This window comes from Sebastes umbrosus, chromosome 15, assembly GCF_015220745.1.
Source record: "Sebastes umbrosus isolate fSebUmb1 chromosome 15, fSebUmb1.pri, whole genome shotgun sequence".
In the NCBI taxonomy this organism is placed as follows: domain Eukaryota; kingdom Metazoa; phylum Chordata; class Actinopteri; order Perciformes; family Sebastidae; genus Sebastes; species Sebastes umbrosus.
This window is the reverse complement of record NC_051283.1, coordinates 27,077,350-27,095,962: the sequence shown is the minus strand read 5'-3', so window position 1 is coordinate 27,095,962 and position 18,613 is coordinate 27,077,350. Positions and strand designations below refer to the sequence as shown.

The following is an 18,613-nucleotide window of genomic DNA, read 5'->3' as shown; positions in this document are numbered from 1 at the left end:
GTTCACACCTACAACTAACACAGATTTTAACTAGACGGTGAATCAGAAGACAACACATTGATCTGTCTTCACTCCAGTATGAAACTCAGTGATGTTGACGTGTATCAGATCATCATCAAGCTGGAGCGCTGAGATTGATTTCCGGGTCACAAGCCTGAGGAGACGAGGAGGCACTAAATCAGGAATTGAGATGCAGCTAGAGTTGTTGAAAGATTGTAAACAGACCTCGGGGTCAAAGGTCAAACTCTTTTCAGGGTTCTATTGGTCATCTAATAGTTTTCTATTAGATAGATAGATAGTAACTTTATTGGGAAATTCAAGTTTCCAGCATCACAGTTCCATAGTGCAAAACATGTTAGTAAAAAGGCAGTAAAAAGGTTAGTAATGCAAAGTACAAAGTACAAAAAAATATACCAGATATAAAAATACAAGGAGAAGAAAACTATTAAAAGTGAATATATTGCAGAAGAGACTGTTAAAAATGAGTATAGTGCAGGGTAACTCCAGTAGCTTAGTCTATGAAAGTGCACTGTGTGCATTATATATATATATATATATATAGATGTGTTGTTATAATACAGAAAACATGGAAATCAATTATTTAAACTTGATTCTTTGTGATCTTTCTTTCTTTGATCTTTGTGTATATGTATGTATATATATATATATATATATATATATACATACATATACATATATATATATATAAAAAAAAAATATATATATATACATATATATATATTTTTTTTTAATATATATATATACAGTATATATATATATACAGGATGTAAATACTTGTGTAACTTTCATGTGTGACTGTATATGCATGACGTCACACAGTCACAGGGGCGGAGCTTAGCCGCTCATCATCATCACAACCACTATGGTCGCTGCTGCCTTCGGACTGTTGTTGTTCTCAGCTAACAGCTAACAGAGCTAACTGCTAACAGCTAACAGCTAACGGAGCTAACACACAGATGCTAACCTCTGGCTCGGTTCCGTTGTTATCTCGGGTTATCTCTGAGTAACCCAGCTGTCTCTCTCCGGGCTTTATGTCCTCGTTGTGGAGGAGGACAGGAAGACAGGAGGACAGGCTAGCTAACCTAGCTAGCTCCGTTAGCATGTTGGAGCTAACTGTCCAGTGTTATTAATGTTAGCTTCCTTAGCTAGTTTAGCAGTTAGCTTCAGTTAGCATGAGAGGTAGCTTTTCTTTCCTCCTGTAGTTAGCTGTGTTATTATTATAACACGTTATATTATATAGTATCTCCGTCATGTGTCGCTGTGTTCACACCGCAGAGCTCGTTAGTGGGGGCAGATGTTGTGAGCTAACAGCCAGTCAGAGCTAACGTTAGCTGCTAGCCGGAGCTAACGGGAGTCTTTGTTCGGAGACGGTTTATGATGTGAGAGCAGCTAGCTCGGACTGTTAGCTGCTGTTAGATAGACTAGAATAGACCAGTTAGCACATGCTAGGCTAACTGAGAGTTTATCCGGGTGTATTTCTGTAGTTTTATTTAATTTGAGGCTAGCATGCAGCAGTCCGCTCCTCCAGCTGTTCTGTGACCTTCATCATCATCATCATCATCATCATCGGGGTTATTATGGCTCTCAGATCGGACTGCTCAGCATCTGTCGTCTACCTGCTCATACTGTCAGGTGAGTTCACTGAACCAGGATCAGCTGTTAAGAGACCTGATCCTGTTCCTGAGTAGACCCGGGTCAGGTTTCTGTGTGTATTAGCAACACTAACTGGACACAACGAGTCTCTTATTGATTGATCATAGCTGGTTCTGATAGATCACAGCTGGTTCTGATATCTGATAGATCACAGCTGGTTCTGATATCTGATAGATCACAGCTAGTTCTGATAGATCACAGCTGGTTCTGATAGATCACAGCTAGTTCTGATTGATCACAGCTAGTTCTGATAGATCACAGCTGGTTCTGATATCTGATAGATCACAGCTGGTTCTGATATCTGATAGATCACAGCTAGTTCTGATTGATCACAGCTAGTTCTGATAGATCACAGCTGGTTCTGATAGATCACAGCTAGTTCTGATAGATCACAGCTGGTTCTGATAGATCACAGCTAGTTCTGATTGATCACAGCTAGTTCTGATAGATCACAGCTGGTTCTGATAGATCACAGCTAGTTCTGATTGATCACAGCTAGTTCTGATAGATCACAGCTAGTTCTGATTGATCACAGCTGGTTCTGATAGATCACAGCTGGTTCTGATAGATCACAGCTGGTTCTGATAGATCTCAGCTAGATATGATAGATCACAGCTAGTTCTGATATATTACAGCTAGTTCTGATAGCTCACAGCTAGTTCTGATCACTTCTGCTTCATGCTCATGAGTTCTTGTTGCTGTGACGAGCTGCTCTGATTAATTACTGCAACGTCAACATGTGATAAATCAATCAGTCCAAACAGCCCCCTGCTGTGAACTGTGAACGTATTGAATCAGACTGATTTTCTACTTTAAATGATCTGACTGGAACGCCGTCTTCCTCACTTAATTGTGTTTGTGTCTTTCCCAGGATGCATTGCTGCGTCTGAGAGGAACGACAACGTCTACGTGTCAGGGATTTCTAATGGTGAGGTCACAACCACGATGATGTCACAACAACAGTGATGTCACATCAGCCGTCAGGACAAGCTAAAGAGTGGGAATCTAACTGTCTCTCTCTCTCTCCATGTCTGTCTTTCTGTCTGTCTCCCTGTCTGTTTCTCTGTCTGTCTGTTTCCCTGTCTGTCTGTCTCTGTCTCCCTGTCTGTCTTTCTGTTTCTCTGTCTGTCTGTCTCCCTGTCTCTCTCTCTGTCTGTCCAGCCTGTGGCGAAGTGGCGGACCTCCTGCGGGCGTCCAGCGGCGTCATCACCAGCCCCGGTTGGCCCTTTCAGTATCCATCCAGACTGAACTGTAGCTGGAACATCAGAGCGCGACCTGGAGACACCGTCACCATCAGGTAACCGTGGAACCATGGAATCAGCACCAGGAAGTTGTTCTAAGGACTTATATTGTCATGTCCACATACATCACGGGCCTCATGTTGTCTGTGTGTGGTCTGAGCTCCACAGAAACAGGTCTAGAGGGTCTGAGCTCCACAGAAACAGGTCTAGGGGATCTGAGCTCCACAAAAACAGGTCTAGAGGGTCTGAGCTCCAAAGAAACAGGTCTAGAGGGTCTGAGTTCCACAGAAACAGGTCTAGAGGGTCTGAGCTCCACAGAAACAGGTCTACAGGGTCTGAGCTCCACAGAAACAGGTCTAGAGGGTCTGAGCTCTATCCACCATGGTCTCACCAAATCCTGATAAGTCCACATGATGTACATCTAGGTTGCCGAGGTGGTCCAAAGATCAGGACTGACTTTGGTACCATTTCACAACGTAACAGGATTCAGGACCAGAAGCTGGTGGAGGTCCAGTCAGCGTGATCAATAATGTCTTCTTCTCTGCTCGTAGTTTCCAGGACTTTGACCTCCAGGGTTCCCATCGCTGCTCCTCAGACTGGATGTCCATCAGCAGCTACCGGAGCCTGGACGGGCTGAGGGTCTGTGGTTCCTCCCTGCCGCCACCCTACATCTCCTCCCAGGACCACGTCTGGATCCACTTCCACTCTGATGACAGTCTGACAGGGAAAGGCTTCAGACTGTCCTACATCACTGGTGAGGATGGGGGGGTCATCCCAGTCCTGCCTCTGACCAGCAGCACTTCCTGTGGCCGGTACCAGAGCAGGCCTGGTCCATGAAACCTGAAGGGACCGGTACTGTCGGTTGTAGGGTGTTGGTGGCTTCTACCATAATGAATCAATAACCAGTAATATCCTGTCGCTGTAGGTAAGCCTGAGGCCACCAGCTGCGATGTGGACCAGTTCCACTGCTCTAATGGGAAGTGCATCCCGGACTGGTGGCGCTGCAACGCCATGGACGAGTGTGGTGACAACTCAGACGAGGAGCTGTGCGTGGAGTCGCCGTTCTCCTTCCAGCCCTGCAGCCTGAACCAGTTCCCCTGCCTGTCCCGCTACACCCGGATCTACACCTGCCTGCCGCACAGTCTGCGCTGTGACGGCAGCATCGACTGCCAGGTACCAAACTAGTTCAGTCTCTTTCACCAAGTCCAACCCAGCCCAACCCAGCCCAACCCAGTCCAACCCAGTCCAACCCAGTCCAACTCAGTCCAACCCAGTCTTACCCATTCCAACCCAGCCCAACTTAGTCCGACCCAGTCTGACCCAGTCCAACCCAGTCTAACTCAGTCCAACAGGTTACATTGGATGAAGTTGTACTTTAAACTTTATCACATTCATCACATACCTACAGGTACATACATGAACTTTGTATCGTGAGCATCAGGAGGAGCATCAGGAGCAGCGGGCGCAACGTGGAGTTAGGGTCTCGCTCAAGGACACTACAACAGGCAGACAGGAGGAGCCGGGGTTCCAACTGCCTGCCCTGTGTACTTGTGTACTTGTTTTGGTCGGACTAAGTGATGGTAATAATGTGGCAGCTTGGGATGGACAGATGATTATTAATCAGCGATATAGTCGGTAGATTCTATAAATCTAGTTCAGCAGCCTTGGATCAGAAACTACGTGACCACAGCCTGCACATGTTGGCAGCGACCATGTAATGAAGATGAATCATAAAACATTCTTCTGGGAGGACTTAGAGGTTCACTGGAATCAGGACTTCCTCCCACCGTCCGACAGTATCCTGTCAGCGGTTGTTAAACCCTGCTGGCACCAGCATGTTGTACACGTTTGATATCTTTGTGTGTTGTTTTTTCCAGGACCTTGGTGATGAGATCGATTGTGACGTTCCCACTTGTGGAGAATGGTTGAGGAACTTTTACGGCTCCTTCAGCTCTCCAAACTACCCCGACTTTTACCCTCCAGGAAGTAACTGCACCTGGCTGATTGACACCGGCGACCACAGAAAGGTGACCTCTGACCTCCGACCTACCGACAGATTTCCTCCCTGAACTCCCAGTAAAGCTAACGTCTGGATCTTCGTCCCCTTTCCCCTTCCCCTCCTCTTCCTCTTCCTGCAGGTCATCCTGAGGTTTACAGACTTTAAACTCGACGGGACGGGTTACGGCGACTACGTGAAGGTCTACGACGGCCTGGAGGAGAACCCTCGCCGTCTCCTCAGGGTGCTGACCGCCTTCGACTCCAGAGCGCCGGTCGCTGTGGTTTCATCATCTGGTCAGCTCCGAATTCACTTCTACGCCGACAAGATCAACGCTGCCAGAGGGTTCAATGTCACCTACCAGGTGTGTTTGATCTCACCTGTTCATCTGTGTTGTTAAGGTGGACGGGTTCTGTTTAACTTGTCTCTCTCTGTGTTGTTAAGGTGGACAGGTTGTGTTTAACTTGTCTCTCTCTGTGTTCCTAAGGTGGACGGGTTCTGCCTGCCCTGGGAGGTTCCCTGTGGGGGGAACTGGGGCTGTTACACCGAGCAGCAGCGCTGTGACGGGTACTGGCACTGTCCCAACGGTCGTGATGAGCTGAACTGTTCTTCGTGTCAGGAAGACGAGTTCCCCTGTTCCAGAAACGGAGCCTGTTACCCTCGATCGGACCGCTGCAACTACCAGAACCGCTGCCCCAACGGTTCTGACGAGAAGAACTGCTTCTTCTGCCAGCCTGGAAACTTCCATTGCAAGGTACCGTCTACTACTACTACTACTACTACTACAACAACCTGTCAGCTGATAAACATCCAACTCATAACGTACAAGATGTTATATTAAAATACACCTGAAGAAAATAAACTACAACCTGAGATCAGTCATCGATGTTTGGAGAATAATGTGTTTGACCTCTGACCCTCCTGCAGAATAACCGCTGCGTGTTTGAGTCGTGGGTGTGTGACGCTCAGGACGACTGCGGCGACGGCAGCGATGAGGAGAGTTGTCCCGTCATCGTTCCTACCAGAGTCATCACCGCCGCCGTCATCGGCAGCCTCATCTGTGGACTCCTATTGGTCATCGCCCTCGGCTGCACCTGCAAACTCTACTCGCTGCGCATGTTTGAACGCAGGTGAGACCGCCGCCACCGCAGCCTCTCATTGGTCACTGCTTCTGAGATCTGAGCTGTGTGATTGGTCAATGTGAGCTGTGTGATCTGAGCTGTGTGATTGGTTGTTGCAGGTCATTTGAGACCCAGCTGTCCAGAGTGGAGGCCGAGCTGCTTCGGAGGGAAGCCCCGCCCTCTTATGGTCAGCTGATCGCCCAGGGACTGATCCCACCTGTGGAGGATTTCCCAGTGTGCTCTGGGAGCCAGGTACAGATAGTACTAGTATACTCAGATACTCAGGGAGTTGATGGAGATGTGAACTTGGTAAAATCTGATTTTATTCTCGTCTCTCTCCTCAGGCATCTGTGCTGGAAAACCTCCGCCTGGCCGTCCGCTCTCAGCTCGGCTTCACCTCCCTGAGACTCCCCTCCTCCGGTCGTCACAACAACCTGTGGCGTCGTCTCTTCACCTTCTCGCGGTCGCGGCGGTCAGGTTCTTTGGCTCTGGTTTCTGCTGACCTGGAGGACGGCGCTGGCACTGGGAGCGCTGGGAGTTCTGGTTCAGACCTGCTGTCTCCGGACTCAGACGACACGGACACGGAGGGCGAGCGAGGGAGAGAGCGAGGCGTGGGCGCGGTGGGCGGGCCCGTCGCCCCACTCCCACAGAAGACCCGGCCCTCCACTGCCGTGGAGGCTGTGTTATCCGTGGCGACGTCCGCAACCTCTGTGACCCCGACGCCTAGCAGCGACAGAGGCCGTCACAGGCCCAGAGAGGCTCCGCCCCCCTCCAGCGCTGTCCCTGTGGTAACCTCCAGTCCAGATCCTGAATGTCATAGTGATGCTTCAGAGCTCCAGGCTCCGCCCACCTCCGCCCTGCAGCGACTGGCCCAGAACCTGCACCGCCTTGCCAGGAACTTGACCAGAACCAGCCAGAACCAGCAGGACCAAACCTGGACCAATCACAGTCCACTTCGCCAGCTGGAGACAGGAAGAGGCGGGGCTGAGGCCACGGAGCAGCGAGGAAACAGAGAAGAAGAAGAAGACGTGGAGCTCCTGATCCCCGTCTCCGACTCTGATTCTTCATCTTCCTCCTCCTCATTGGTCTGCGACGTCCGACAGCCGCTGCTGGAGCCACACCCCTCCTCCACCACAGGCCATGCCCCTCGCCATCACCGTGGTAACGGGTGCCGAGGTGGGCGGGACGGCCCCTGTGAACACTGTGGGATGGTCCACACGGCTCAGATCCCCGACGCCTGCCTAGAGGCCACGGGCAAAACGGAGAGCAGCGACGACGAGCTGCTGCTGCTCTGCTAACATGCTAACATGCTAACTGACAGGTTAATACTACAAATACTACCCTGATACAACACCTACAGTTAGCTGCTCTGCTAACAGGCTAACATGCTAACTGACAGGCTAATACTACAAATACTACCCTGATACAACACCTACAGTTAGCTGCTCCGCTAACAGGCTAACTGACAGGTTAACCTGCTAACTGACAGGCTAATGCTACTAATACCACCCCGACCCAACACCTCAGACTTCAGACACCCAATAGGCCAACAAGCTAACATCTCACATTGGACTACAACTAGCCAATAGGCTAACATTACAGACTGGACTACAGCTAGCCAACATTGTTAACACTTTGACTGGACTACAACGACACTTGTTAGCATGTTAGCTGGATTAAAGATTAGCACTCAGTGATGAACAGACCAATCAGAGACCAAGGGGAGTGATGTCACTGATTTGGTTCTGATGTTGGTACGATGATGAAAACTCTCCGCTGTTGTTCCCCCAGTCCGTCCGTTAAAATGTTCCAGTCCTCCTGCAGGCGGACTTCCTGCTCGTTGGTACGACTGTAAACTGTGTCCTGACAGAACAAACTGATGAGAACGATCAGATCCAGATGATCTGATCCAGGAACCTGTTGGACTCCTGGTTAGGTGCAACAGTTTAAATGGTCCCCCTTTGTGCTGTTAAACGGAACTACGAGAATGACGAGGGTCATGTGACCAACAGGGGCTACCAAAAATAGCAGGCTAGTTTTTGGTAGCCTAATCTGGGTCCACCAGTTTATTGTACCAGGCTACAATAGAGTACACTAAATTACGCCAAGTACATCAGAGTACACCAGAGTACATCAGAGTACACCAGAGTACACCAGAGTACACCAGAGTACACCAGAGTACACCAGAGTACACCAGAGTACATCAGAGTACACCAGGGTTCACTAGAGTACACTAAGGTACATCAGAGTACACCAGGGTTCACTAGAGTACACTAAGGTACACCAGAGTACACTAAGGTACATCAGAGTACACTAAGGTACATCAGAGTACACTAAGGACCACCAGGTGCTAACCACCGGCTGCTAACAGCTAACATTAACTTGCTCTCCTCCTGACGTTTATCTGTCTCGCACACTTTGTGAAAGTTCCACATTGCCGACATGTTTTGTTTTCGTAGCGAGTTGCGCACCTGAAGAACCCGTTCTGTGTATACGTCTGTGGAGCGACCTTGCGTGGACAGTGAACAAGGTGGGAGCATGTTTAATAACCATGGTGTCTAGTACTAGTACTAGTGCTAGTTCTAGTACTAGCACTAGTACTTCAATCGGTGACTAGAAAGTATCAACGACGATCTCCCAATTGCATATTTTCACTGAATAACAATCGACGGCCGATTAATAATGTCATCACTGTATATCGATCGCAGCTAATGCTAGCTAAGCGACCTTCCCGGGTCATGTGACCCTCATCATGCTTGTCAAAGCGGTGTCTGTAGACTTGTTCTGCACCAAACATGGTCCAGGTTCCTGTCTTGTTCCCTTCTGGTGAGTTGTACTCTGACTGGTTCTAAAGGGATGACGAAGTTCTGGACTGCTCTGTTCTCAAAGACAGAGAAGGTCTAGACCTGTAAATTTGTAAAGTCCTACACTTTTTCAGATCCACTAATCCTGTTACTGAAAAGGTTCTGACTGATCTACAAGAAATGAGAACATTGTGGATCTGCCTGCAAAGAGAACGTTGTGGATCTGCCTGCAAAGAGAACATTCCTGATCTGCCTGAAAAGAGAACCAGACCAACAGAACCAGGTCTGAGGGTTCAGAACCAGAATAACAGAACCAGGCTTGAGGGTTCAGAACCAGACCAACAGAACCAGGCCTGAGGGTTCAGAACCAGACCAACAGAACCAGAAGGTTTTATGTCTACAGATTTACAAACTGACAAAGTTCTGGGTTATAAATATATTAATTCTGATTTTGTGACAGAACATTAAAATCCTCCTTTTCTTCCTCCTCTTCCACTTCCTTCTCATCCTCCTCTTACTCTTCTTCTTCCTCTTCCTTCTCTTTCTCCTCTTCCTCTTACTGCTCCTCTTCCTCTTCTTCCTCCTCTCAGACTGAAGCCATTCTAACTGACCCGTCTGTATTGATGATCTCTGTTACAGTTTTTGGTTCTCAGATCTCAGCTGAACCTTGTGTGAGTGTGACTGTGTATATTTATTATTATTATTATTATTATTGTTAATATGATGATGGTTATTATTATTATTATTATTGTGTTAAAGGAATACTTCGCCTGATGACCGTCCGTACGTCAGTTATATTCAGCCCCTGTCACCTCAAGTTCCTCTTGAGTTCTAGTTGAGTTCTGGGAGAACCCACAAACAGATGTTCTCTTGTTAACCCTGGACCTATCAGGACTGTTCTGTTGAACACCAGCTGAGTAACTGACGTACACCCGGTGATTTACGGGGGAAGTTTTCCTTTAACTTGTGGTTGTGTAGCTGCATGATTCCAGTGGTTTGGTGTTAGTTTTTCTTTGAGTCTGTAAAGTTAAAAACTGTTAAACTGCACTAAAGATTAAAGGTTCACATTTCATCTCTTTCACTTTTATTTCAATAATAATAAAAAATAAAGAGACGCAAAGATCTGCTGAATCTGATCTGACTCTGAACTCAACGACCTGAACAAACCAGACAGGATGTACTGCATAAATATTATATACAAAGCACCAGTGACTGACAAACTAATAAAAAGTCAACACAAATAGTGCAAATGAATAAATAGTTAATAGATTCAGATGTGGACACACACGCACGCATGCATGCACGCACGCACACACACACACACACACACACACACACACACAAATCAGCCATAAAACAATGAGCCTCGGGTCTGACCCTGTTGCTGGTTCACCGGTTTTCCTTCCTTGGACCACTGCAGACTGGGAAACATCCCACAGGAGCTGCAGTTCTGGAGATGCTCTGAACCAGTCGTCCAGCCATCACAATTTGGCCCTCGTCAAAGTTGCTCACATCCTTACGCTTGCCCATTTTTTTCTGCTTCCAACACACAGTTCAAAGTTCAAAATGTTCACTTTCTGTCTAATATATCCCACCCACTGCCAGGTGCCATTGTAATGAGATAACCAATGTTATTTACTTCACCTGTCAGTGGTCTTAATGTTATGGCTGATCGGTGTATATATTCATATATATATATATATATATATATATATATATATAATAATATGTATTTATATATATTTATATTTATATATATATATATATATATTTATATTTATATATATGTATATTTATATTTATTTATATATATATGTATATATATATTTATATACATATATATATATATGTATATTAATATATATATATTTAATATATTTTTATTTTTATATATATATTTTTATATATATACGTAGGCCCTTGTCACAAAGCCCTGTGTGTTCATCAGTGATGCATTCATTCTGTAATATTAATAATAATAATAATTGGCCCTCTTTAATCTGAGAAAAGCAGTAACTCAGTAGACTAGCCTATATTTACTCACATCTGGTAGAAGTGGGATAAAACTACTAAACCTAGTGGAGACTGTTTATTCATGTTGCTAGGATACGGTAAACTGTCTCGTTGCTACGATACAGCAAACTGCGCCGCCTGAGATCCGGAGTTTGAGTTCGTTATTAAGTTCGTTATTCAGTCGGTGTTTTGTTCGTTATTTAGCCCGTTATTCAGTCGGTGTTCTCCGGTGTTTAGCCGCTGGCCGGTGGGATGGAAATCGTCCATGTGTACACGAAGCTCCGCAGTGAGTTCGGCCGACAGTGTCTGTTCTCTGACCGGCCTGCGGAGCTGCTGGTGGACGTTCCTCCGGACCCGGGTCTGGCTCCACAGTTCATCCAGAAAACCCTCCGAGACCAGGGCCTGCAGGCCTGCCGGGACATGTCGGAGCACCAGGTGAGCTCCACATCAACCTGCACCAGGAATAATGGAAAAAACTGGAACTGCAATGTTATATGAAACTAAATACACTGCTGAAGAGAACACTTAATCATCACAGTATAACACCAAGTCAGGTAAACTTCAGGGATATCAATCTGTCCATTTAGGAAGCTCAAGTGATTTAAGTGTTCCCTTAAAGGGACTGTTTGTAAGAATCAGAAATGCTTGTTAACAGCGACACCTGTGGCCGTTAAGTCAACGAAAGTCAGCGTCACGCTCGCGCTTGATCACTCTACATAGACATGAACGAGCATCGCTCAAAACAGTGAGGCGACACACGTCAGCTAAAACCACAATATCACTCTATATTTCAGCTGCTTGGCAGTAATGTTAGCTGACCAGACGAAGGTCTCTCCATGAATCAATGCTGATCCTAGTGTTGGCTTTTCCTGCCTAAGCCTCCCGACCGCGGCCGGAGGGAACAGGGGAGACACCGGCATCCGGTCAGAGACGATAAAGTTTCTTGCTGCGGAGCCCCGTCACTTTACAAGACACGGAAAACCTCTGTTGGTCTGGAGGAACTGCAGCAGTTATTTCTGCACAAACGTCCACTGTACATTCACTAGATATTCTCAGAGCTAAACTAACTCTTCTGCAGTGTGTAGTGTGCGCGCATGAATGTGAGGTGGAGCGAGCTGAGTGAAGGCAGGCATGCAGAGGAGCAGAGACTCTGGCCCTGGAGACCAAAGCTACGGTCTCCCCCACGTCCTCCGACCGCGGCCAACACTGTTTTGCAAGCCGGGCTTCACTAGATATAACTTTGCAGTTTTGGTGCTTCCGTGTAATTTGTGTTGGAGTCTGAGTCTGAACAGGGACACCGACCCGGGTGATTTATACGTGTAAGAAGTTACAAACAGTCCCTTTAATGTAGTATTGTTGGCTACTGACTCCTGGGTTCTAATAGCATCTTGTCCAACTTACGTTTCCTGTTTCCTGTGTTTGTCTCTGCAGGTGAACACAGAGCGCTTCGAGTACGACAGCTGTGGGATAAACCACGTGGAGGGGGGGTGGCCTAAAGACATCAACCCTCAGGAGATGGAAATGACCATCCGCTTCAGGAAGAAGGTGGAAAAAGACGAGGGCTACATCAACAGCATCCTGCAGCTGGGCAACGTAAGATCCACCATCCACATCAATCCACCTTGGTCCACATTGACCCACTTTACCTAAACTCAGTCCACATTGACCCAGTTTACCTCAGTCCACATTGACCCACTTTACCTAAACTCAGTCCACATAGACCAACTTTACCTTAGTCCACATTGACCCACTTTACCTCAGTCCACATTGACCCACTTTACCTAAACTCAGTCCACATCGACCCACTTTACCTCAGTCCATATAGACCCACTTCCACTCCGGTTCACATCAACCCACTTTACCTGTCAGGGGAGTGCGGCATACACTGACAGAAGTTAACCGTTCAGCTGATGATTTATGATCAGTGGGGCGTTTTCACAGTTACAGCCACGTCGTGGTTTGTGATGCCACAGAGTTCTGTGTGATGTCATCATGTGTGTGTGGTCCAGGTCATGGAGCACTGCATCAGACAGAACAACGCCGTTGACATCTACCAGGAGTACTTTGAGGAGGAAGAGGAGGTGGAGGAAAATCAGGAGCCACCGTCTGCCAAGACCATCAACGTCTTCAGGTACAGCTGATAACAAAACATATAAAGTTATCCATCCATCCATCCATAGATCAGCCAGTGGTATCTCCATGTGAACAGACTTTGTATAACTGTGTGTCTGCAGAGATCCTAACGAGGTGAAGCGTACCGTCACTGGTCTTTCGTGGCATCCTGACGGCGGCAGGAAGCTGGCGGCCGCCTACTCCTGTCTCGAGTTCCAGAAAACCTCAAAGGACATGAGCCTGGACTCCTACATCTGGGACATCGGTGGGTATGAAATAGGTGTTGGTTTACTGGATACCAAACTGACCTCAGTGATGCTGAATGAATGAACCTTTAGATGCTGGTCAAAGAGCAAACTCGTATTAATTACAACGACAGAGATCCACAGAGTCAACGGTCCCGTTAATGGATGGATTCCTTGTTTTGTTTCAGAGAACCCGAACAGACCTGAGATGACTCTGAAGCCGGCGTCTCCGCTCGTTTGTCTGGAGTACAACCCCAAAGACGGCCACACTCTGGTGGGAGGCAGCTACAACGGACAGATCGGTGGGTTCAGGACTGAGAGACAGACAGGTGTTTGTCTCTCAGTGGGTTATTCACCTGTGGGTGTGTTTGTTTTAGCGTACTGGGACACCCGGAGAGGCAGGGACTGACAGGTGTCTATCTCTCAATGCTTTATTCACCTGTGGGTGTGTTTGTTTCAGCGTACTGGGACACCCGGAGAGGCAGCCAGCCGGTGGAGATTTCCTCTATGGAGCATAGTCACAGAGACCCGGTCTACAAAATCATCTGGCTGCAGTCCAAGACCGGGACAGACACCTTCTCTGCCTCCACTGATGGACAGGTAGACTGATGATGACAGACAGGTAGACTGGTGATGACAGACAGGTATACTGGTGATGACAGACAGGTGTCTCTCTGTCAGGTTCTGTGGTGGGACGTCCGCAAGTTGAATGAGCCCACAGAGCGTCTGGTTCTGGACCCGAGCCGAGAGGGAAACCTGGACCGAGCTTTAGGAGCCATCTCTCTGGAGTTTGAGTCCACCATGGTGAGGTTCTGTGTGATTCTGACCCAGACTAACGTTGACCCCCTGGTCCTTAGTCTAAACCGTGGTCCTGAAAGTTCAGTTCACACTTCACTAGAGCTAGCTGAAAGTTCACTTCACACTTCACTAGAGCTTGCTTAAAGTTCAGTTCACACTTCACTAGGGCTAGCTGAAAGTTCACTTAACACATCCCTGTCTCAGAGTGTCTCTGTGTCTCTCAGAGTGTTTCTGTCCTCCCTGTCTCTGCAGCCGACTAAATTTATGGTGGGGACAGAGCAGGGCGTGGTCGTGTCCTGTAACAGGAAGGCGAAGACTCCGTCAGAGAAGATCGTCTGTATGTACGACGGTCACCAGGGACCCATCTACGCCCTGCAGAGGAACCCCTTCTTCCCCAAAAACTTCCTGACCGTGGGGGACTGGACGGCCCGCATCTGGTCTGAGGACATAAAGGAGTCGTCCATCATGTGGACCAAGTAGGACACACAGTAGAAACCTCCCAAACTATGAGAAATATTTCTTGATAATGTCTCGTGTCTTCCTGTCTCATATGCTTCAACCTGTCCCATCTCGTCTCGTCTCCTCTCTGCTTGTTTCATCTCATGTCCATCTGTCCCGTCCTTTACATCTATGTTAATCTTGTCCCCCCTCGTCTCATTTAGTTTTGTGTCCCTGTGTCCCATCATTGTCTCCTCAAACTGTACCATCTCGTCCTGTTTAATATAATCCCATCTCAGTGTTTTCTCATGTCGTCCAATTTTTCCTGACCTGTCCTGTCTCTTTTGGACTCCATGTGGACATCCTGCTCAGTAAAACTGAAATGACACTTAAACTCCTGTCAGATATCAGATGTCGCATCTGACGGATGCCTGCTGGAGTCCAGTCAGGCCCTCCGTCTTCTTTACCGTAAAGATGGACGGCAATTTGGACGTCTGGGACATCTTGTCCAAACAGAATGACCCCACGCTGAGTCTCAAGGTACGTCCATCTCACCTGTCCACTGAAAACATACCTGCTCTTACTAAGTCAGCATGTCTTCAGTCCATGCCACTATGAGACATTTTTGATGATGTCATTGTTGTTGATGATGTCGTTGTTGTTGTTGTCGATGATGATGTCGTTTTTGTTGTTGATGTCGTTGTTGATGATGTCGTTGTTGATGATCTCGTTGTTGTTGTCGTTGTTGTTGATGATGATGTCCTTGTTTATGATGATGATGTTGTTGGTGATGTCGTTGTTGTTGTTGTTGTTGTTGTTGTTGATGATGATGTCCTTGTTTATGATGATGATGATGTTGTTGGTGATGTCGTTGTTGCTGATGTTGTTATTTATGATGATGTCGTTGTTCACGATGTCAATGATGTCGATGATGTCATGGTCCCTCAGGTGTGTGACGAGGCCCTGTACAGCCTCCGTCTCCAGGACAACGGGCGTTTGGTGGCGTGCGGCTCTCAGCAGGGCGGAGCCACGCTGCTGGAGATCTGCCCAGGACTGTCGACCCTCCAGAAGAACGAGAAGAATCTTCTGGCTGCTGTGAGGAACTCCAGAAACAATGACGTCACAAGGTCGGCATCTTGAAATTCACCGTTAATGTTAATGTTCTCTGTTTCCATGGAAACAGATGTTTGAGCGCGAGACTAAGCGAGAGAAGATCCTGGAGGCCCGGCAGAGAGAGATCCGTCTGAAGGAGAGGAGTCGGTCGGAGCAGAGCCGAGAGGACGACGGAGGACGAGAGGACGGAGACGAGAGTCCAGATCAGCTGATCGCCAGAGCCGAGGACGAATTCTACGCCGTCACGGAGACGGAGCTGAGGAGGAGGAGAGAGAGAGAGGACCAGACAACCCGGGTCAGAACCAGATCACAGAGTTACACACCAGAACCATATCCAGACCAAGACACACGTCCTCTTTCCTTCTGTCCTCCCTTTACTTCCTTGTCCTCTTCAACTGATCACAGAGTACCAGACCCAGAACCATACCCAGGACCCAAAACCAGACCCAGAACCATACCCAGACCCAGACACACGTCCTCTTTCCTTCTGTCCTCCTTTTACTTCCTGCTGCTCTTCAACTGATCACAGAGAACCAGAATCAGACCCAGAACCAGACCAGGACAGAGAACCAGACCCAGAACCAGACCCAGACCCAGAACCTCTGAAGTGCTCTGAAGCGCTCCTAGCTGAGCGTTTTCAGCTGGTGGACACAGCTTTAACAACATAAATAACAAATAAATTAAATAATATAAAGAACAAAAAAACATAAAGAACATAAATAACAAATAATAAAAATAATATAAAGAACAGAAAGAACAGAAATAAATAACAAATAATATAATATAAATAACGTGTCACTGTTTATGTTTCAGGAGAAAGACGTCTGTGAAGAAAAGGAAGTGAAAAAAGAAACTCTAGAAAGTGAACCGTCACAGTGAATAAAAACATGGTCATGTTTCTAGTGGAGCAATATGTATTGTTTATTGTTTATTGTTTATTTAAATGTCATGTTTCTATTGGAACAATATGTATTGTTTATTGTTTATTTGAATGTTTTAATGACTGAACTGTGAGTGTAAAATATTCATTTTGTTCAATGAAAAGAGAAACTTTCTGTCATTATTTCTACAGAAAAAGTTTACATGAAGAAGAGACGGCCCATGTGTATATATATGTATATATATATATATATATATATATACAATGTATATATATGTTTGAATATATGTATGTGTATAAATAAATGTATGTGTATAAATATAAATATATGTATATACAGTATATATATGGATATATATATATACAGTCTTTCATTGTAATTTTTCAGTCGTTGTATTGGTGCTTTTATTGTGAAGGATTCCGAAAGTATTCGTGTTGTTGTTGCTCTCGGAGCAGGAAGTCTGTTAGCTGTTAGCTGTTGATTAGCAGCCCCCTCAGTCTCCCGGTGTCCCGGCTCTCAGTGTGAACATGTCCCGGGTCCAGAAGCTCCGTGACTTCGTCAGTGAGCGACTCAACGCGGCGGCCGAAGACATTTTAGGAGCTTTTGAGAAATCAATCGTTAAATATGAAGAAGAAGCGGTTCTATGTCGCGAGGTGATCTCCCGACAGCACGCGCTGCTCTGCGCGCTCCACAAACCGCTCATGGAGCTCCCGACCGCAGGTAAGTCCACACCTGGTTAGTTTACACCTGGTGAGTCCACACCTGGTTAGTCCACATCTGGTTAGTCCACACCTGGTTAGGTTACAGGTTACCAGGTGGATCCAGTTCTTCGGCAGGCCACACCTGGTCCTGGTTCAGGTGTTACACATGCCCCTGGTCCTGGTTCAGGTGTTACACACAAGACCCTGGTTCAGGTGTTACAAATGTACCTGGTCCTGGTTCAGGTGTTAAACACAAGACCCTGGTCCTGGTTCAGGTGTTACACATGTACCTGGTTCTGGTTCAGGTGTTACACATGGTCCTGGTCCTGGTTCAGGTGTTACACACAAGACCCTGGTTCAGGTGTTACAAATGTACCTGGTCCTGGTTCAGGTGTTAAACACAAGACCCTGGTCCTGGTTCAGGTGTTACACATGTACCTGGTTCTGGTTCAGGTGTTACACATGACCCTGGTCCTGGTTCAGGTGTTCTGGTCTGAGTCAGAGCTTGAGACCGGTTCGATTTATTTCTACGTGTTTGTTTCAGACGCCTTCACACAGCAGCTGCTGGAGAGAACCGAGGAGGTTCCCTCTGAGCACCAGGACCAGGAGGGAGAGCAGCTTCAAGGCCTGGACGAGGCCGACATCATCCAGTTCACCTATAATCCCAGGAGGGCATCGAGGCCAGGTGAAGACGTGGACCTGCTAGCTGCCAGGTCCGCCCGGGTAAAACCAGGACCAGCAGTTCCAGATCAGGAAGTCCATCTGGTGTCGTCTGAGACTGAAGACAGCGACGACTACAGCAAAGACTCGATCGACACCAGGTCTGCTTCAAACCAGCTGAAACCAAAGAGGATCCGAAGACCAAGAGGACCGTTCAGCTGCCGGGTCTGCAGCCGGACCTTTAAGGCCCATCGGTTTCTGATCCGCCACGTTAACAAAGCTCACCTGCAGGAGGCAGAGCCGGTCTGCGGTCTGTGCGGTGAACGGTTCGAAGCAGCAGAGAATCTGAAGCTCCACATCCAGACTCACCGGACCACTCAGAGGAGGAAGGTGGAGCTGGAGAACCAGACCAGGACCAGGACCAGAACCAGAACCAGAACCAGGTCCAGAGGGAGACAGTTTCACCAGCCAGAAACCAAAGTCAACACTGGCGAGAAACCACACACCTGTGATGACTGTGGGAAGACGTTTCCACAGGTGTGGAAGAAGAGAAGGCACAGGTGTCCCTCACAGGTTGAGGGAGGTAGAAGCATGCAGAAGAAGAAGAAGAGGTAGAAGCGCGCAGAAGAAGAAGAAGAGGAAGAGGTAGAAGTACGCAGAATAACAGGTAGAAGTGCGCATAAGAAGAAGAGGTAGAAGCGCACAGAAGAAGAAGAAGAGGTAGATGCCGCAGAAGAAGATGAAGAGGTAGAAGCGCACAGAAGAAGAAGAAGAGGTAGAAGCACGCAGAAGAAGAAGAAGAAGAAGAAGAGGTAG

At 47.4% G+C, this 18,613-nt stretch overlaps 5 protein-coding genes across 10 annotated transcripts in view; all 5 read left to right on the top strand.

Moving 5' to 3' along the window:
* LOC119503730 (oocyte zinc finger protein XlCOF6-like) overlaps nt 1-18,613 on the top strand; it is a 353,206-nt gene that overhangs the window by 301,872 nt on the left and 32,721 nt on the right. The gene's annotated exons all lie outside the window — the stretch shown is intronic.
* The window catches only part of LOC119503768 (oocyte zinc finger protein XlCOF6-like), a 337,366-nt gene that overhangs the window by 301,901 nt on the left and 16,852 nt on the right, over nt 1-18,613 (top strand). The gene's annotated exons all lie outside the window — the stretch shown is intronic.
* Nucleotides 867-9,972, top strand: lrp12 (low density lipoprotein receptor-related protein 12). Of its 4 annotated transcripts, none has more exons than XR_005210382.1 (12): nt 867-1,653; nt 2,546-2,602; nt 2,836-2,971; nt 3,467-3,669; nt 3,841-4,088; nt 4,793-4,942; nt 5,054-5,275; nt 5,399-5,665; nt 5,839-6,041; nt 6,152-6,284; nt 6,377-8,270; nt 8,371-9,972. XR_005210382.1 is itself a non-coding variant. In XM_037795708.1 (12 exons), exons 1-12 carry the CDS (start codon nt 1,599-1,601, stop codon nt 7,414-7,416), a joined length of 2,628 nt encoding a protein of 875 aa, XP_037651636.1. In that variant the 5' UTR covers nt 867-1,598; the 3' UTR covers nt 7,417-9,972. The 4 variants fall into 4 exon arrangements, 2 of the variants coding, with proteins under 2 accessions (XP_037651636.1, XP_037651635.1); XR_005210381.1 differs by having other exon boundaries at nt 6,377-8,310; XM_037795708.1 differs by having other exon boundaries at nt 6,377-7,325; nt 7,412-9,972.
* Nucleotides 10,985-16,599, top strand: dnai2b (dynein, axonemal, intermediate chain 2b). The gene is made up of 12 exons (XM_037795756.1): nt 10,985-11,284; nt 12,281-12,442; nt 12,859-12,980; nt 13,084-13,226; nt 13,395-13,508; nt 13,667-13,806; nt 13,888-14,010; nt 14,257-14,480; nt 14,847-14,982; nt 15,391-15,537; nt 15,626-15,850; nt 16,369-16,599. The coding sequence occupies exons 1-12, from the start codon at nt 11,102-11,104 to the stop codon at nt 16,432-16,434; spliced, it is 1,785 nt and encodes a 594-aa protein (XP_037651684.1). The 5' UTR covers nt 10,985-11,101; the 3' UTR covers nt 16,435-16,599.
* LOC119503812 (zinc finger protein 691-like) lies at nt 16,878-18,529 on the top strand. The gene is made up of 2 exons (XM_037795823.1): nt 16,878-17,156; nt 17,682-18,529. The coding sequence occupies exons 1-2, from the start codon at nt 16,964-16,966 to the stop codon at nt 18,410-18,412; spliced, it is 924 nt and encodes a 307-aa protein (XP_037651751.1). The 5' UTR covers nt 16,878-16,963; the 3' UTR covers nt 18,413-18,529.